This window comes from Ascaphus truei, chromosome 1, assembly GCF_040206685.1.
Source record: "Ascaphus truei isolate aAscTru1 chromosome 1, aAscTru1.hap1, whole genome shotgun sequence".
In the NCBI taxonomy this organism is placed as follows: domain Eukaryota; kingdom Metazoa; phylum Chordata; class Amphibia; order Anura; family Ascaphidae; genus Ascaphus; species Ascaphus truei.
Window position 1 is genome coordinate 85285134 of NC_134483.1, and position 15245 is coordinate 85300378.

At 43.8% G+C, this 15245-nt stretch overlaps 1 protein-coding gene across 1 annotated transcript in view; it reads left to right on the forward strand.

Moving 5' to 3' along the window:
- Positions 1 to 15245, forward strand: part of ARSB (arylsulfatase B) — a 215693-nt gene that overhangs the window by 108251 nt on the left and 92197 nt on the right. Inside the window, exon 5 of the mRNA XM_075590886.1 lies at positions 2944 to 3187. Within this exon, the coding sequence (XP_075447001.1) occupies positions 2944 to 3187 (244 nt within the window). The remainder of the gene's footprint in view (positions 1 to 2943; positions 3188 to 15245) is intronic.

A 15245-nucleotide genomic window follows, 5' to 3' on the forward strand; every position in this document is an offset into this window, starting at 1 on the left:
ATTATCAAAAACCAGCACACCTATAGAAAAAAGTATGCTGATACTAGATCTGAAGAAGGTGTGGGCTACAGAAAACTGCAAAGTCTCGCCACAAAGTAACTTCAGACTTGAAAACCTGTCCTGTTGGCAGGAATTCTATTATCAAAAAACCGGCACACCTATAGAAAAAAGTATGCTGATACTAGATCTGAAGAGGCGGTTCATATACAGTTCGTGAGTCATAAAGCCCTTACATCCGTATACATAGACCACAAGGAATGGGGGTGTATGTCAACTCCAGAACACAAATGAAGTCAACGAATGATGTGGAGAGTAATACATATAACATAAATTAAACCACATACATAGCTATTAACTACGTGGCTAGTGAGTAGTAACCTCTGCGTAGGGCAAGCACAAAGCGTGCTCTGCTAGTGCCCAGAGGCACGGTTCAGTAACCGTATCCAGTTATGGCCTCAGAATAATATAACACAGTTAATGCAGAGGTCACTGCCCAAACAGGTGTATGGACGATAGTGGGGACAATACACCACCTAGGTGTGGGCTACAGAAAACTGCAAAGTCTCGCCACAAAGTAACTTCAGACTTGAGAACCTGTCCTGTTGGCAGGAATTCTATTATCAAAAACCAGCACACCTATAGAAAAAAGTATGCTGATACTAGATCTGAATAAAATCAAGGTTCACACCGGCACTTGAGACGTGCCATAATGTTGCTACTTTTATCGGTCTCGTTACTGCAGATCTTGAACAGCTTAAGCCCAGACCCTGCAATACAAACCTGACCCAGTTGGAGAGACAGTCCCTACATGAGTTAAAACTTAACTCGACTATCACGATCAAACCCTCAGACAAAGGGGGCAACATCGTGATAGTCAACACCATAGATTATGTCAAGGAGAACCTGCGCCTCCTATCCGATCGCGATTGTTACGCGATACTGAGGACTGATCCAACAAATGCGTTTCTACATGACCTCAAAAGAATTCCTGCCAACAGGACAGGTTCTCAAGTCTGAAGTTATTTTGTGGCGAGACTTTGCAGTTTTCTGTAGCCCACACCTAGGTGGTGTATTGTCCCCACTATCTTCCATACACCTATTTAGGAAGATCTTTTCTTGGTTTGTTTTAAGGGACTGGCCGTGGACTACCTCTACCATTTCCCTCTTTACAATATGTTCTTACTATTTGGTGATTAAAAGGTTTTTAATGTTATCAACCATATCGCTCTGACTTACCTTTCTGAGTGCATTCAAGGAGGAACTTGTCTGTCTCTTTATGTTGTTATTATAGTTTATCCTCTATTGCACCAGTTTGTATGTTATTTGATTTCATATACTATCCTCATTTTGCTGACGCGGGAGCTTCCCCTTCCCCTGTCCCCTTCCCCCACCCCCAGATTAGATTGTGACATCATATCTAGCTGAAAAAGTCATAGTATTTATTAAATATAAAATGCGGTAAATGGGTATGAAACATAATCAATAAACCACCAATATTCCTGCCAGTAATTGACAATAACCTTGGGCTATGCTATAAAGTACTTATTAATCCAGCACAATGAGCATGTACTCATAGAATCTAATCTTGAGGTGAACCTCATACTAACCCTATCAATGCTTTACTACAACCCCAAAGCTTTTCAGCAGCACCAATCAACCTCCTGTGGAGACATACTTTTGGTAGGGACCTGCCTCCACTAGAACAAATATTACTGTAAATTGAACAAACACTTTTCTTAAATTGCATATATGATATTTTTTTTAATGTATTATTTTTTTGTATTTAAAAATGCCCACATCATACAGACCAAGGGAGTCAAATCACTATGGTTTTTACCAATTGATAGGGTTAATCCTCACTATCATACACCCAGTAGCACAAGCACACTGCCTAGTGGTCACATTTGACTCCTCGCTCACATTCTCCTCATGCAAAATGTGGTTACACTTGTCGTTTTTTCCTCGGCAATATTGCAAACAAACGCCCTTTCCTCTTTTGCTCTACTGCTTAAACTATGACGCCGGCCCTCATTCTCTAATGTCTCCTTGTCTATTGTAACCTCCTGCTGTCCGGCCTCCCTGCCTTGCGTTCTACTTAAGGATGTCTTCTCTCTACCCCTTTTTTTGTATCTAAAGCCACCTCCCACCTTAAACCTTTCTTACTGACTGCCCCACACCTCTGGAATGCCCTTCCCTTAAATATCCAACTAGCACCCTCTCTATGCCTGCAACTATACACCTCATACATAGACCTTGGCCCCTTGCAGACGGACTTACCAGAACGCCTTCCTACTGTCTCTGTACTTTTTCCGACTTGCTAATTAGATTGTAAGCTCTTTGGGTAGGGACTCCTTTTCCTATTGTTACTTTTATGTCTGAAGCACTTATTCCCATTATGTGTTATTTCTTTATTATTTGTTATTTATATTATTTTGTCACGGGTATTACTGCTGTGAAGCGCTATGTGCATTAAGAGCGCTATATAAATAAAGATATACATACATAAAGCGACTCCACCTGACTTATCCAGACAATCTCAAAATTCTATATACTGTACTATTCAAACTACAGTAGCACACCATGTAACCATTCAATACTATCAGCACTACCCTATGAACAGAACTTAATGCACACGGCTCCAAGGCTGTTTTTTATATTCTTTAATATTAGTTGTTGGCTGCTTAGAGTTATGCTTTCAAACCTTAATTTGAAAATGTTTAAAACATACTGTATCTGATATTGTGCCAAAAAAATAAATGTAAACCCTTCTGAACTCTGACTGCTAAAGACTAACCACAGTAGAGAAGGTGTTGTGTGATTGAGCGTTTTCACTGCATTGCACCTCCAAACTATGTTGCAGTATAACTTACCTGACCTGGCAGAGAACTAACATGCCCTGTGTTGTTGTGGCCTACCTGTCGTAAATAACTTTCTGTGTTGCAGATAATGGTGGACAGACTTTGGCAGGTGGAAACAACTGGCCTTTAAGAGGAAGAAAGTGGACCCTATGGGAAGGAGGAGTGCGAGGAGTGGGCTTTGTTACAAGTCCCTTGTTAAAACAGAGTGGAGTCACTAGTCAAGCACTCATCCATATTTCAGATTGGCTGCCTACCCTTGTGCACCTTGCTGGAGGATCTACCAATAGCACAAAGCCCCTGGATGGCTTTGATGTGTGGAAAACTATCAGGTAATTGTTATCTGGACTACAGCACCTACAATCCTTTCATTTTTACTACTACTACTGTCTACACTTTTCATCTATTATTTGTTAAGCCAACAGAGCTTTTTAAATCTCTCAGCTTCTCCAAACATATTCTTATATTGTGTGATGTAAGTACAATAGGCCTTCTATTTTATACATAAAAAACTGTTTCGTTTTTATGAGATGTTGTATTGTTAACTATGATAGGTAATATATGCAGTATAAAAAATGTAGTAAACACTGTATTTGATTAGGTTTTGGACTACACTACCTACTTTGGACCATCTAGTTGTGTAAACAATTAAGTCTTTCCAGTTGGGTTCATGGCTTCATTTGTCAGATTGTCCATTATAGGCATGCCTGCAGTCACCCACGGTGATTCTATATTCTCGTGGATGACTGCAAAGCTTAGCACAAAGGGGAGGTAGATTCTGAGGCTATGGCCCTTGTTCAATAAAGGGCACACGGAAAGCATTGTACAATGCTCAGGCATAGCAATGACCACAGGCTCTTTGGGCAGCACAGCAACCATCTCATCCACTAGAGTCAGATAAGGGCTCTGCTTCCTCCAACAGTGGTTAGTCTGAAGAGCTTGTTCAGATTAACCAAGTTGCAGCTGTCTGAATCGTGCAGTCTCTGGTGTCCCACTGAGTTTGAACAAATGCATCCAGAAAGTCCTGCAGAACATGGGTGGTGATCTCCGTGGTGGTTCCACCTCTGCCCTCCTTCTCAGTTGGAGTCTCTGTTAACAGTGTCATCTGCATAGCAACTGTGCATCTCTCACAACCTTGGATGGCTTGTGAGTAGCTCTTCGCAAAAGGGTCGACTGTAGGTGGTAGTCCACTTGCGTATCTGACATGTGTCGGCACGTGTGTCAAGATTCCCTCCCGCAATACTCCCCGCAGACCTGTAGAGGTGCACAGAGGAGTCAAGTTCAGACCATGAGGTGGTAGGAACTAGAATCTCCCATGAGGCCAGCAGCCACCTTAGCTTAGGGTATACATACCCCACCCAGCCTGCTGGTGTTGCTTGTCAACTTTCTGGTTCCAGAGCAGCAGTCTGGCCACTGTCTATCTCCCTGCACATTTACCTGTCCCTGGCTACCAATACTTGCATCTAGCTCTGCAGACATTTCAGGTACCTTTTTGTTTTGCCTTGTGTTTCTCCTTGTACTTTTTTCCCCCTCCTCATTTGTCTTTCCCTGGCTACCATCACTTTTGCATGTAGCTCTGCGGACCTTGCAGATACCCTTTTGTTTTGCCTTGCATTCCCCTTCTACTTCTTGTCCCCTGCTCTTTTATCTTTCCCTGGCTACCATTGCTTTTGCATATAGCTCTGCTGACTTTGCAGACATCTTTTTGTTTGCTTTTTGTGTTACTGCCTTGATGTGAGCATTAAACACTATCAATTTAACTTTTTCTAGTCTCTTGTTGTTTTGGGGGTTCAATGTAACCTCTGCTGGTTCCACACCCCTGATAGTGTGGGATGAGGATAATGAGGTTTGTGATCCCCACAATACCTGAGGCAGATCGGTGGCAAGTCTTGTGCAGATCCCAGTTGGTGTCATTCAGTCTGCTGGCCTTCCTGCACCGCAACTAGGAATTGAAGATGGCACCTCTCACAGGTTGCTCGCTGATGCAGTTGCCCACCTGGTGACACATCATGCTTAATGGTTGCAAGGTCAGCCTCTTATTTACACACTGTAGACGCAGACCACTCAGTTGAAAGTGGTATACTCTGCTATCTTCCGTTTGTTCATCATGTTAGTCCACATCCTATCCATGACACAGGTCCTACCTCCTTAAGACCACTGTCTCAACGGTCCCCTGGAGTCCTGTCCACCTGCTGTATGTCTAGTCCTTTTTCCACTTGCCTTTAACCAGATCATGGGGGTGCCTCTCTAGCTGCTCATTTCCCTGGTCTGGCTGTCTTGGTCTACTTTAATAGACCCTTGTTCCTCTTACTACTGGGGGCCCCATCACCCCTAGGGACTGCTTTTAATTTTGCTGGCCAGTGTTTTTTTTTTAATGTACTGTAAGGTTTGTTTTTTTGTGTGCTCTCTAGCAGGTTTGGTCTCTGACTTAGTAACAGGCCTCATCTCCTCCAGTGACTACTGTATATATTCCTGCGTGATCATCACAGCTCCCTCAAGTGTTTGTGTGGTTCCGGTAATGAGTGGGACATAAACCAGATCAAGGGCAAACCCTTCCGCAGATGGTACACATCAGGTTCTTTTGTTTTGGACATTACAAATAGCTGTTTTTCCCGGTGGCAAGAGGCCCAGATGCTAAACAGACTAATGGAGTCCTTGTAAGGGCTCAGTTTACATGTGACCCATACGGGGTGCCAAAGGTGCATATCTTGGTGCTGTGACATGCTGATGGCAGCAGTGGGGAGGTGCCGATGGTACACAACTGAAAGTGGGAGGGATGTGATCTAAGAAACCAGCAGGGCTTCCTTATAAAGATAAAGTCCAGCCTGCTGCCCCAGTCATCATCAGCCCCAGCCCTGTTTGTCCCTGCTTCATATCTTGTATATCCCCTTTTGTCTTACCATGTGCTGTATTATATTGGGATGTATTCCTTGTGTACCATGTGTTTTGTGCTTCGTTTTTTTTAGTCAAGAGGCTGGTGTCACTTTGCCTGAGACTGTGTCACCACCTCTGCCTTTGATTGGCCAACTCCTGGCACTTCCATTGGTCGACAGGGGAGCTCACTGATTGGATAATTCACAATCCACCATGCAATCAATTTACTTAATTTACACATCAAAGAACTACTATGTATGACAAACCCAGCATGAGCCCAGATGCTTTCAGATTGCCTGGGGGAAAGCAACTTAACGCTGCTGCAAGCCTCACCTTAGAGCTGTAATTCACGAACCCTTCACAAAGACTTTTTCGTACAACCCAGGACTTTGCCCTGCAACCAAGGACTCTGCTGCGGATACCCCCTGAACTTGGAACACCTGCAAGGAGGCACCAGCTTTATGCGGCTAGTCTTGCTTGTACGGTTTAAGCTTTTATGTTCTCCTTTTATTTGACTGTTTGTTTGCCTACTAACCCCGTTTGTGTACCAAACCTTTACCTCGTAAACCGTAGAATGTAATAGTTCTCTTATCTGACAGTTTGCTAGCTCATGTACTCTGTGGCTACCCACTACATATATTTTTTTTAATTTGTCCATTTATTTTTCATAATTTGTAAGGTTGTGGTGTGCTCTATTGGAGCTCTGTGGCCTCTGACTTACTAACAAGCCTCATCGTCACCAGAAACTACCATATATTCCTGCATAGTGATCACAGCTCTCGACAGTTTGTAAAGGTCCCGTTAATGGGTGGGACACCAGTGGATGGATAAGAGCAAGCACTTCCACAGATGGTGGTGGTCTTGGGTGTACTCACCGGTGGTCCCAAATGGAGGGAAGCTACTTATTAGATTCTCTTGTTTTTGACATTGAGTAGCTAGTGCGGATTTCTGAAGCAGCAAGGGAGCCCTTGCGTTAACCAGGACGTTTGAGTGCTTCTAAGGTTGTTTTTCCGGTGACCCAGATGGGGTTCTGGAAGTGCACGACTTCTTTTTCATGATACTAGCATTTTATTCTTCCACGTTAACCACTTTCCTTAATAAACTGACGACAAGGAAGGGTAATTCCCAAATTTAACAGATTATCCATTAGTGACTATTAGTAATAACTGGAGAGCTACTAAAATAATGTGCATGTCTGGCTTTTTTTTAACCAATTTATCCTGGCCGTCAGGCACCTTGGCGCTATGTACAATCTACTGTAAGTACCATTCAACTGCACATACAAGACGTTCTTTCTAACACTGGTGCTTTGGCCCTACTCCAGTGGGGACAATCAAACCTCGACTGCTGGTGTGAATCCAAGGCCCAGCCTTCTGAGGGGGCTCCAGGGAAATCCATCATGTGGTCTTGGACCCAAACCACCCGGTTCAGTTCCACAGCATCCACAATACATGTGTAAGTCTGTATCCAGAGTGTCCTGCAGGGCTTGACTGGTTGCCTCTGTGGTGATCTGCAGAACATACTGTAGGTAGCAACCTCTTTTGTAGTCTCACCTCAGTGCTCCTCACTGGTAATCCCAGGAGACAGTTGAGCCTGCTTAGCAGATGTTTATCTTCCTCCGGCCTGGATTCCTTGCAAATAGCTCCCTGCCAGTGGGTTGTAGGTGTTAGGTTGCTAGTGCCTCTTCCTCTGGGCAGCATGTGTGAGGAGGATAGCTAGGTTCATGATCAGAACACTCTCCTAGGGTAGACTAATGATGAGTCTTGAGCTAACCATTGATCTGGGTCAGTATGCTGGCCTTCCTCCACTGGCACTAAAAATCTGATATGGCACTATTAACAAGTTGCTCCCTGATGCAGGGGCCCACCTTGTCAATGGCACTGAAGACGCTGTGACTGCAGGACTAGCTGGTCTTCTACACACTGCAGTGTCAGGCCTCCCAGTATGATGTAGCATTCCCTGGTGTCTCCATCATGCTTCATCATGTCAGCCCACATGCTCCACTCAGTGTCCATCTGGATCGCTGAGGCATATTGTTTTTACTGACTCTGTTGACTCGATGTCTTCAAAATCTCTAAGTCTGGCCCCCAACTAGTATTACTCGGACAATCACAACTTGCCATTTGCACTGGCTTGGGTAGGTATAGGTGGATTTTTTTAGTTGATGCCAAGGGTTTCAACTTGTTTGTGTATGCAATTTGCCCACAGCTCTTTGCAGGAAAACTGCTAGCTCCATAAAATAAAATGGCAAACGCGTTCCCAGCATTCCTAAAAAGGAGCAAAATTCACAGGATTCTCCTGTTCTATGCCCTGCCCCAAGTTGTGCGGCAAAAATGCACCTTATTCGGCCAGCATCCCTGGAACCAGACCGTTCAGCATGGGGTACCTTTGAATCTCTATTTGGCTGGCTGGGCCAGAAACTAATTCTTAAGATGTTGACAGTAATCAGGGCCAATGGCCACCATGCTACTGAGTTCTTGGGCAGGGGCGTGAGAGAATGCAAATTAAAAGGGCTCCAGAGATTATTTTTTTTATAACAAAGATATTTATTGATGTAACTGGTGAACCATCAATATCTTCAAACTAAGAACATTAACTTCTCCTATCAGAAGCTTCCGCCTGATTAGAGCACTGACTTTGAGGTGTTGTGAGGGACTCCTCAAGGTGAGACTTCTGCTAGGGCTCAAACTATAGTGATCCTATAATGGATGACACTATCTCCTTAAAGCCTCTGGCCTCACAGGTCTCCTGGAGACTTGTCCACCTGCTGTATGTCTGTCTTCTGGCCACTTGCCTCTGACTACTTCACTGGAGCACCACTATAGCTACTCGTATCCCTGGTCTTGTTCCCTAGATCTACTTCAGTAAACCCTTGATCTTCTTACTCCCTCTCAACTACATTACAGGGAACCTAGTATTTTATACTTCATTAAACCACTCCCACTTTAGCAACTAACTTCAAGGGAAGATCATGCTCATACTTCCCATATTAACCCTTTAGTAGCCACGTCAGGGTCTACATAAAGTTGCATCAAAGCTGCAGCTTGTCTGTATCTTAAACACAACACAAACATCATTGATTGATCTCGCTCAAGAAGCAAATATAGTACTGCCCATTGCTTGAACGTCAGACACACATCTTATCTATCCCCCACAAGTGGTGATTACAAAAGGGTAAAACGTCAAAAACCAAGAAAATGCTGCATAGAATAGTGCGAACCGTTCCTATCAATGGAGTAGTTGGGCTGTACTAAACAAATAATCTCACTAGCAGTCTGTACAAACAGATTACACAGTTTTTCCTGGATTGATACAATAAATGTAGTCTTTAAACTTTTAAATATAAAAAGACATTTTTATTTATGTAAAATTGTTACATAATTCTGGGAACACGTTTTTCCTGAGCTCTGATCATAATCTCAATATTAAACCAGGTTTACATTTCATGTGAGAATTTCGAAGGGAGTAAAGAAATCATTTTTTCATTAGGAATGGAATGTTCAATTTCCTCAATTATGTTTTCATCTGTCTGCAATATATGGGAACGCCTTCCAAGAAGTCGCTATCACACTAATTTCTTAATAATAGCTTAATATGGCCCTGTCTTTGTAAGAAGCCATAGTGCCAACCCGCGTCAATGGAACTTTCTATGCGATAACGCCAAATTGCCGCTATTGCATCTTAGACTAAGGCATTATATGTCTCTTGCTATGTCTTATTCAGATATGGTGGTGCTCATCTTTAATAAATGGACTCATAGCTAATATCCTGGCTACTGGTTCATATCTGCTTTGGGTAGGCAAGAGGTTAATTAATTTGTGAAATGAATATGTTTATATAAGTAAACTTTTGTATTTTATCTACTTGTTTTCTTAGTCAGACTTATTTCAAAGGTATCACTTCTTGCTACACTTTCCATGACCTTTCATTGCTATAAAAACAAATGTCCCCCTCTCCTTTGCAAAGCGTTGCAAGTCTCTCTGGCAGTGAATTTCCACTCTTTTAGGCTTAAACGTGCCAATTTCCCTGCGAATTGGTATTTTATATTGGCCACCTATTTGTCTTATTTAAGTCTGACTTTGAACCACGGCTCTCCTTAATTTTCCCCGATTTACACACTTCCATCTTAACTTTCAGTGTCTCTTTTGCTAACACCTCCTCCTCCTCTATCGATCTCTCTGTGGGTGTACCCCAAGGCTCTGTCCTGGGACCGCTTCTTTTTACACACTCACTTTATACACTCTCTTTAGGTGACCTAATAACCTCTCTTGGGTTCAAATATCACCTCTATGCTGATGACACACAAATTTATTTTTCTTCCCCTGACCTTACACCTGCTGTACAGACTAAAGTTTCTGAATGTCTCTCTGCTATATCATCCTGGATGGCCCTCCGCCGACTTAAACTAAACATGGCAAAAACAGAGCTCCTCATACTTCCTCCCAAACTTGGCCCTACTACCTCCTTCCACATTACTGTTGGAAGTTCTATAATTAAGCCAGTAGCCGAAGCACGCTGCCTAGTGTTCACACTCGACTCCTCTCTCACATTCTCTTCTCACATTCAAAAGGTAGCAAAAAACTAGCGTTTTTTTCCTCTGCAATATTACCAAGATACGCCAGTTCCTCTATTGCTCGACTGCAAAAACTCTAACACAGACCCTCATTCTCTCCCGTTTCAACTACTGTAACCTCCTGCTGTCTGGCCTTCCTGCCCCTCACCTGTCTCCCCTACAATCTATCTTAAATGCTGCTGCCAGAATCACTCTACTGTCTCCGCGTCTCCCCTGCTGAAATCCCTCTCCTGGCTTCCTTTCAAATCCCGTATCACACACTCAAACTTTTAAAGCTTTACACTTCTGCTCCTCCTTACATCTCAGCCCTAATTTCTTGCTATACACCATCCCGACTCTTGCGTTCTGGTCAAGGATGTCTTTTCTCTAACCCTTTTGTATCTAAAGCTCTCTCCCACCTTAAACACTTCTCTCTGACTGCCCCACACCTGTGGAATGCCCTTTCCCGCAATATCCGACTAGCACCCTCACTATCCACATTTAAGACCCACCTCAAAACACACCTGCTTAAGGAAGCATGTGAGTAGCTCCATGGCTGATAATTAACACATCATACATAAACCTTAGCCCCTTGCAAACGCACTTACCAGAATGTCCTCCTACTGTCTCTGAACGTTCTTCCTACCAACAAATTAGATTGTAAGCTCTTCGGAGCAGGGACTCCTTTACTTTTATGTCTGAAGCACTTCTTCCCTTTATGTGTTATTTATATGACTGTCACGTATATTACTATGTACATTAATAACGCTATATAAAAAAAGACATATGCATATATACATACATGCATGCATACATACATACATACATACAAGGGGAACTGCTTCTAGTACATCAGGAATACCAAATAGTATTATTTACTCACCCGTAAATGAGTTTGGGGACAAATTAGAGACAAATCCTAGACCATGTCCTACAATTTATATTTCTCTAGGACACCATATAGAAATACGTTATCAATCCTTCTACATTAAGGGAGTTATTTCAGTGTCGTAGCTAGACATTCGCGGGCCCCCGGGCAAAAAAAACTAAATCCAGGGCCCCATTAATATTAATACTGACTGCAATTTTTTTCTCCCTCCCCTCCCCCATCCTCTATCTCAATAGTTCCCAACTCCAGCCCTCAAGGACCACTAACAGTGCAGATTTTAAGGCAATCCTCTCATTAGCACAGGTGGCCCAATCATTGTGCAGTGCAGGTTTTAAGGCAATCCTCTCATTAGCACAGATGGCACAGTCATTGTGACTGAATCACCTGTGCTCAAGCCGGGGTATCCTTAAAACCTGCACTGTTACTGGTCCTTGAGGACTGGGGTTGGGAAACACTGCTCTATCTCATAATTCCTCCTCATCTCTCCCATCCCACCTCATCATCAAATTCATCTGTCCCCCTTCCTATCTCTCCTCCTCCTCTTCCTCATCTCTCCTCCTCTTCCTCATCTCTCCTCCTCATTTCTCCCCTTCCTTCTCCATCCCCCTCATCATCATCAGATCTCCCCCCCTCCTCCGCCCCCCTCATCATCATCAGATCTCCCCCTCCTCCGTCCCCCTCAACATCAACAGATCTCCCCCTCCTTAGGGTGACCAGATTTTCAAATGTAAAAAAACGGGACATGCGCCCCCTTCTTTTTTTTTTTTCTTTCCTCCCTCTCCCCCAGCCTCACTCTCCCTCCCCCATTCTCACTCTCTCCCTCCCCCATCCTCACTCTCTCCCTCCCCCATCCTCACTCTCTCCCTCCCCCATCCTCACTCTCCCCCCCATCCTCTATCCTCCCTGTCTGCCCAATCCTCTCTCCTCCCTCCATCCTCTCTCCTCCTCTCTATCCCCTCTCCATCCCCTCTCCCCCTTTCCCCCATCCTCTCTCTTGCCTTTTCCCTTCATCCTCGCTAGTCCCTTTCCCCGTCCTCACCTCCCTTCCCCCATCCTCTCTCCTCCCTTCCCCTCCATCCTCTCTCCTCCCTTCCCCCCCATCGTCTCTCCTCCCTCCCCCCCCATCCTCTCTCCTCCCTTCCCCCCATCCTCTCTCCTCCCTTCCCCCCCATCCTCTCTCCTCCCTTCCCCCCCCCCATCCTCTCTCCTCCCTTCCCCCCCCCCCATCCTCTCTCCTCCCTTCCCCCCCCATCCTCTCTCCTCCCTTCCCCCCCATCCTCTCTCCTCCCTTCCCCCCCCATCCTCTCTCCTCCCTTCCCCCCCCATCCTCTCTCCTCCCTTCCCCCCCCCATCCTCTCTCCTCCCTTCCCCCCCCCATCCTCTCTCCTCCCTTCCCCCCCCATCCTCTCTCCTCCCTTCCCCCTATCCTCTCTCCTCCCTTCCCCCATCCTCTCTCCTCTCTTCCCCCCATCCTCTCTCCTCCCTTCCCCCCATCCTCTCTCCTCCCATCCCCCATATCCTCTCTCCTCATCTTCTCTCCTCCTCCCCCCATTTTCTCTCCTCCATCCCTTCCCATATATGCACACAAACACTACACATACCAAACATGCAACATTAGTGTAACACACACACATCATATAAAAATACACATTTATATTCAACATATACAATCCCACTAAACATACAACATATATATGCACATAATACATGAAACACATATACAGTATACATTACAAATACACACACTTACCAACACACACACTCATACTTACCAACACAGACACGCACGCACACAGTCTTAGCAACACAGACTTACACACACTTACCAACACACAAGGAATCGGGAGATGGAGAGTAGCAGCTATATTGAGCTCTACTGCACCACCTGCTGCCCAGAAGTGGATAAGAAGCCAGACAGCCCTCCTCCCTCCGTTCTGTGATCAGCTCCGCACTCCAGAGCCGACATCTTCCGCTCTCCTTCGCTCTCCTCCTACCCGCCCAAGCCTGTCTCTATCTGAAGAGAGACAGATGGGCCGCCGACAGGGGGGGGAGAGCGTGCCCCGGGGCTTCGCCCAGGCTATAGCTACGCCTGTGAGTTATTTGTCAAATTGTGATAGAGTCCCTCTCTGCACTACCCTATTTTGATGAATAACATTCAAATGCCTGTAATAGGAGTTACTGGGATGTCATATAAAATTGCTAGTTCCCATAGCAAAAACCCTAGCATAACCAATAGATTAATAAAAGCTGTAGGGAAGTTGACTATAATCCCTACCTTCCAGATAACTAGAACAATGATCAACATTATTAAGAAAACCCCTTAGAGATAAACAGAACCAACTAATTACATCTGAAGTATGATTTAAATCCCTTAAACGCTCAAAAGCCCCTGGACCTGATGACTTTATAGGCCTATATTATAAAACAATGATTGAAAGCCTTGATAACTCAATTACCTAAATTCTTCAATAACTTACTAATAACTAAGGGAATTGCCTCCATCTCCCTAATTCATAAAGTAGACAAGTGTAACCCTCCACCCCCCACCCCCACATCCACCCCCCCCCCCCTCTGGCTGTTGGCTACTAAATGTACATTATAAGTTAATAGTAGAGTAGAGGTTAAGCCCCACCCAGTGGTGACACAGCATACTGTGTCACAAGAGGTATAAAGGAGCGGAGCATAGGATTCTGGGAGAGAGTTCCCGCATGGCAGCAGAAGAGAAGCTTTAGAGCTTAGAGGTAGGGAAGACGTTCCCCAATATAAAGCATAGATCAGGCCCCTTCTTATTGTGTTTCAGGCAGGTACAGTGTTAGGATCAGTTAGGATCCTATAGTTTGGCCATATGAAGTAAAGCATGTCCCAGTAACGGGAATGCAGACTACCGTTCGATATGACTTATAGATACTGCTATAAAAAGAAATTGCAAAAATATTGGCAATGCGTCTAAATGAACTACTGTACTTCCTAAATTGATACATCCAGACCAGGTAGGATGATTATTATTACATAGACAGGCCTCTGATAATATTCACAGAATAGTAAATCATGTACATTCAGCTAAAATCTCGAAATCACACGCAATGTTATCGTCATTAGAGAGAAAGCATTCGATTGGTTTGACTGGACGTACCTGTTTACTACCTTAAGTGCATATGGTCTGAAGATCAATTTCCTAAATTGGGTTATAGTTCTATATCGTTCACCCATGGCTTTTCTCAAAAACTCACAGTATGTTAAACCTTTTCACTATTAAAAATGGAACCAGATGTGGATGCCCACTATCTCCTTTATTATTTCCCTTGTCAATATAACCTGTTTCTAAAGTAAATGGCAGTAAGTCAGAGGCACTTAAGATAACATAAATCTTCCGCCAGTAATGATAGACCTCATTCCTTTTCAATTTCAGGTGGCAGAAGGAGTCTATTGTTTATTTATACATCAAAATAACAACACACTTACCACCTTATTCCATCATAGCCAACAAAATTATATATTTTACAAAACCTTGAAGAAAGATCTATAGACATGTCTAGGATTGAATAAAAGGATGCATTCAAAGGGACCCTTTTGCCTAATATACTGTACAGTATTTGTATTTGCTAAAGCCAAAAGATTTAGAACTACAAAAACAGATTATGCATTTCATCCAGAGTGGGAAACGGCCCAGAATAAGGCGTAATGTTTTATTTCAACCAAGAGAAGGTGGGGGTCTGGCAGTTCTGTCCCTTCATGCGTATTATAATGCAGCTCAATTGGCCATATGGCATTAAGCCCCAATTAACATCAGATGGGTTGAAATGGAAAATCACTACATTAAACCTATCTACCTCTTGTTTACTTTGGATCCCCCCAAAAAATCAGAATAATAAGTAATGCTATACTTCCCACAATTTCTCACTTTTTAAAGATCTGGGATTAGGTTGGTATAGAGAAGTGCCTAATGCCATATGTATGACTCAAACATGTTGCCTCTTGTCTTTGCGATAATCCACTCTTTAAACCAGTATGTGATAGAAAAGCTTATTCTTGGTGGTATTGTAATGGGTTTTCTAGAGTAGACACCTACTAATAG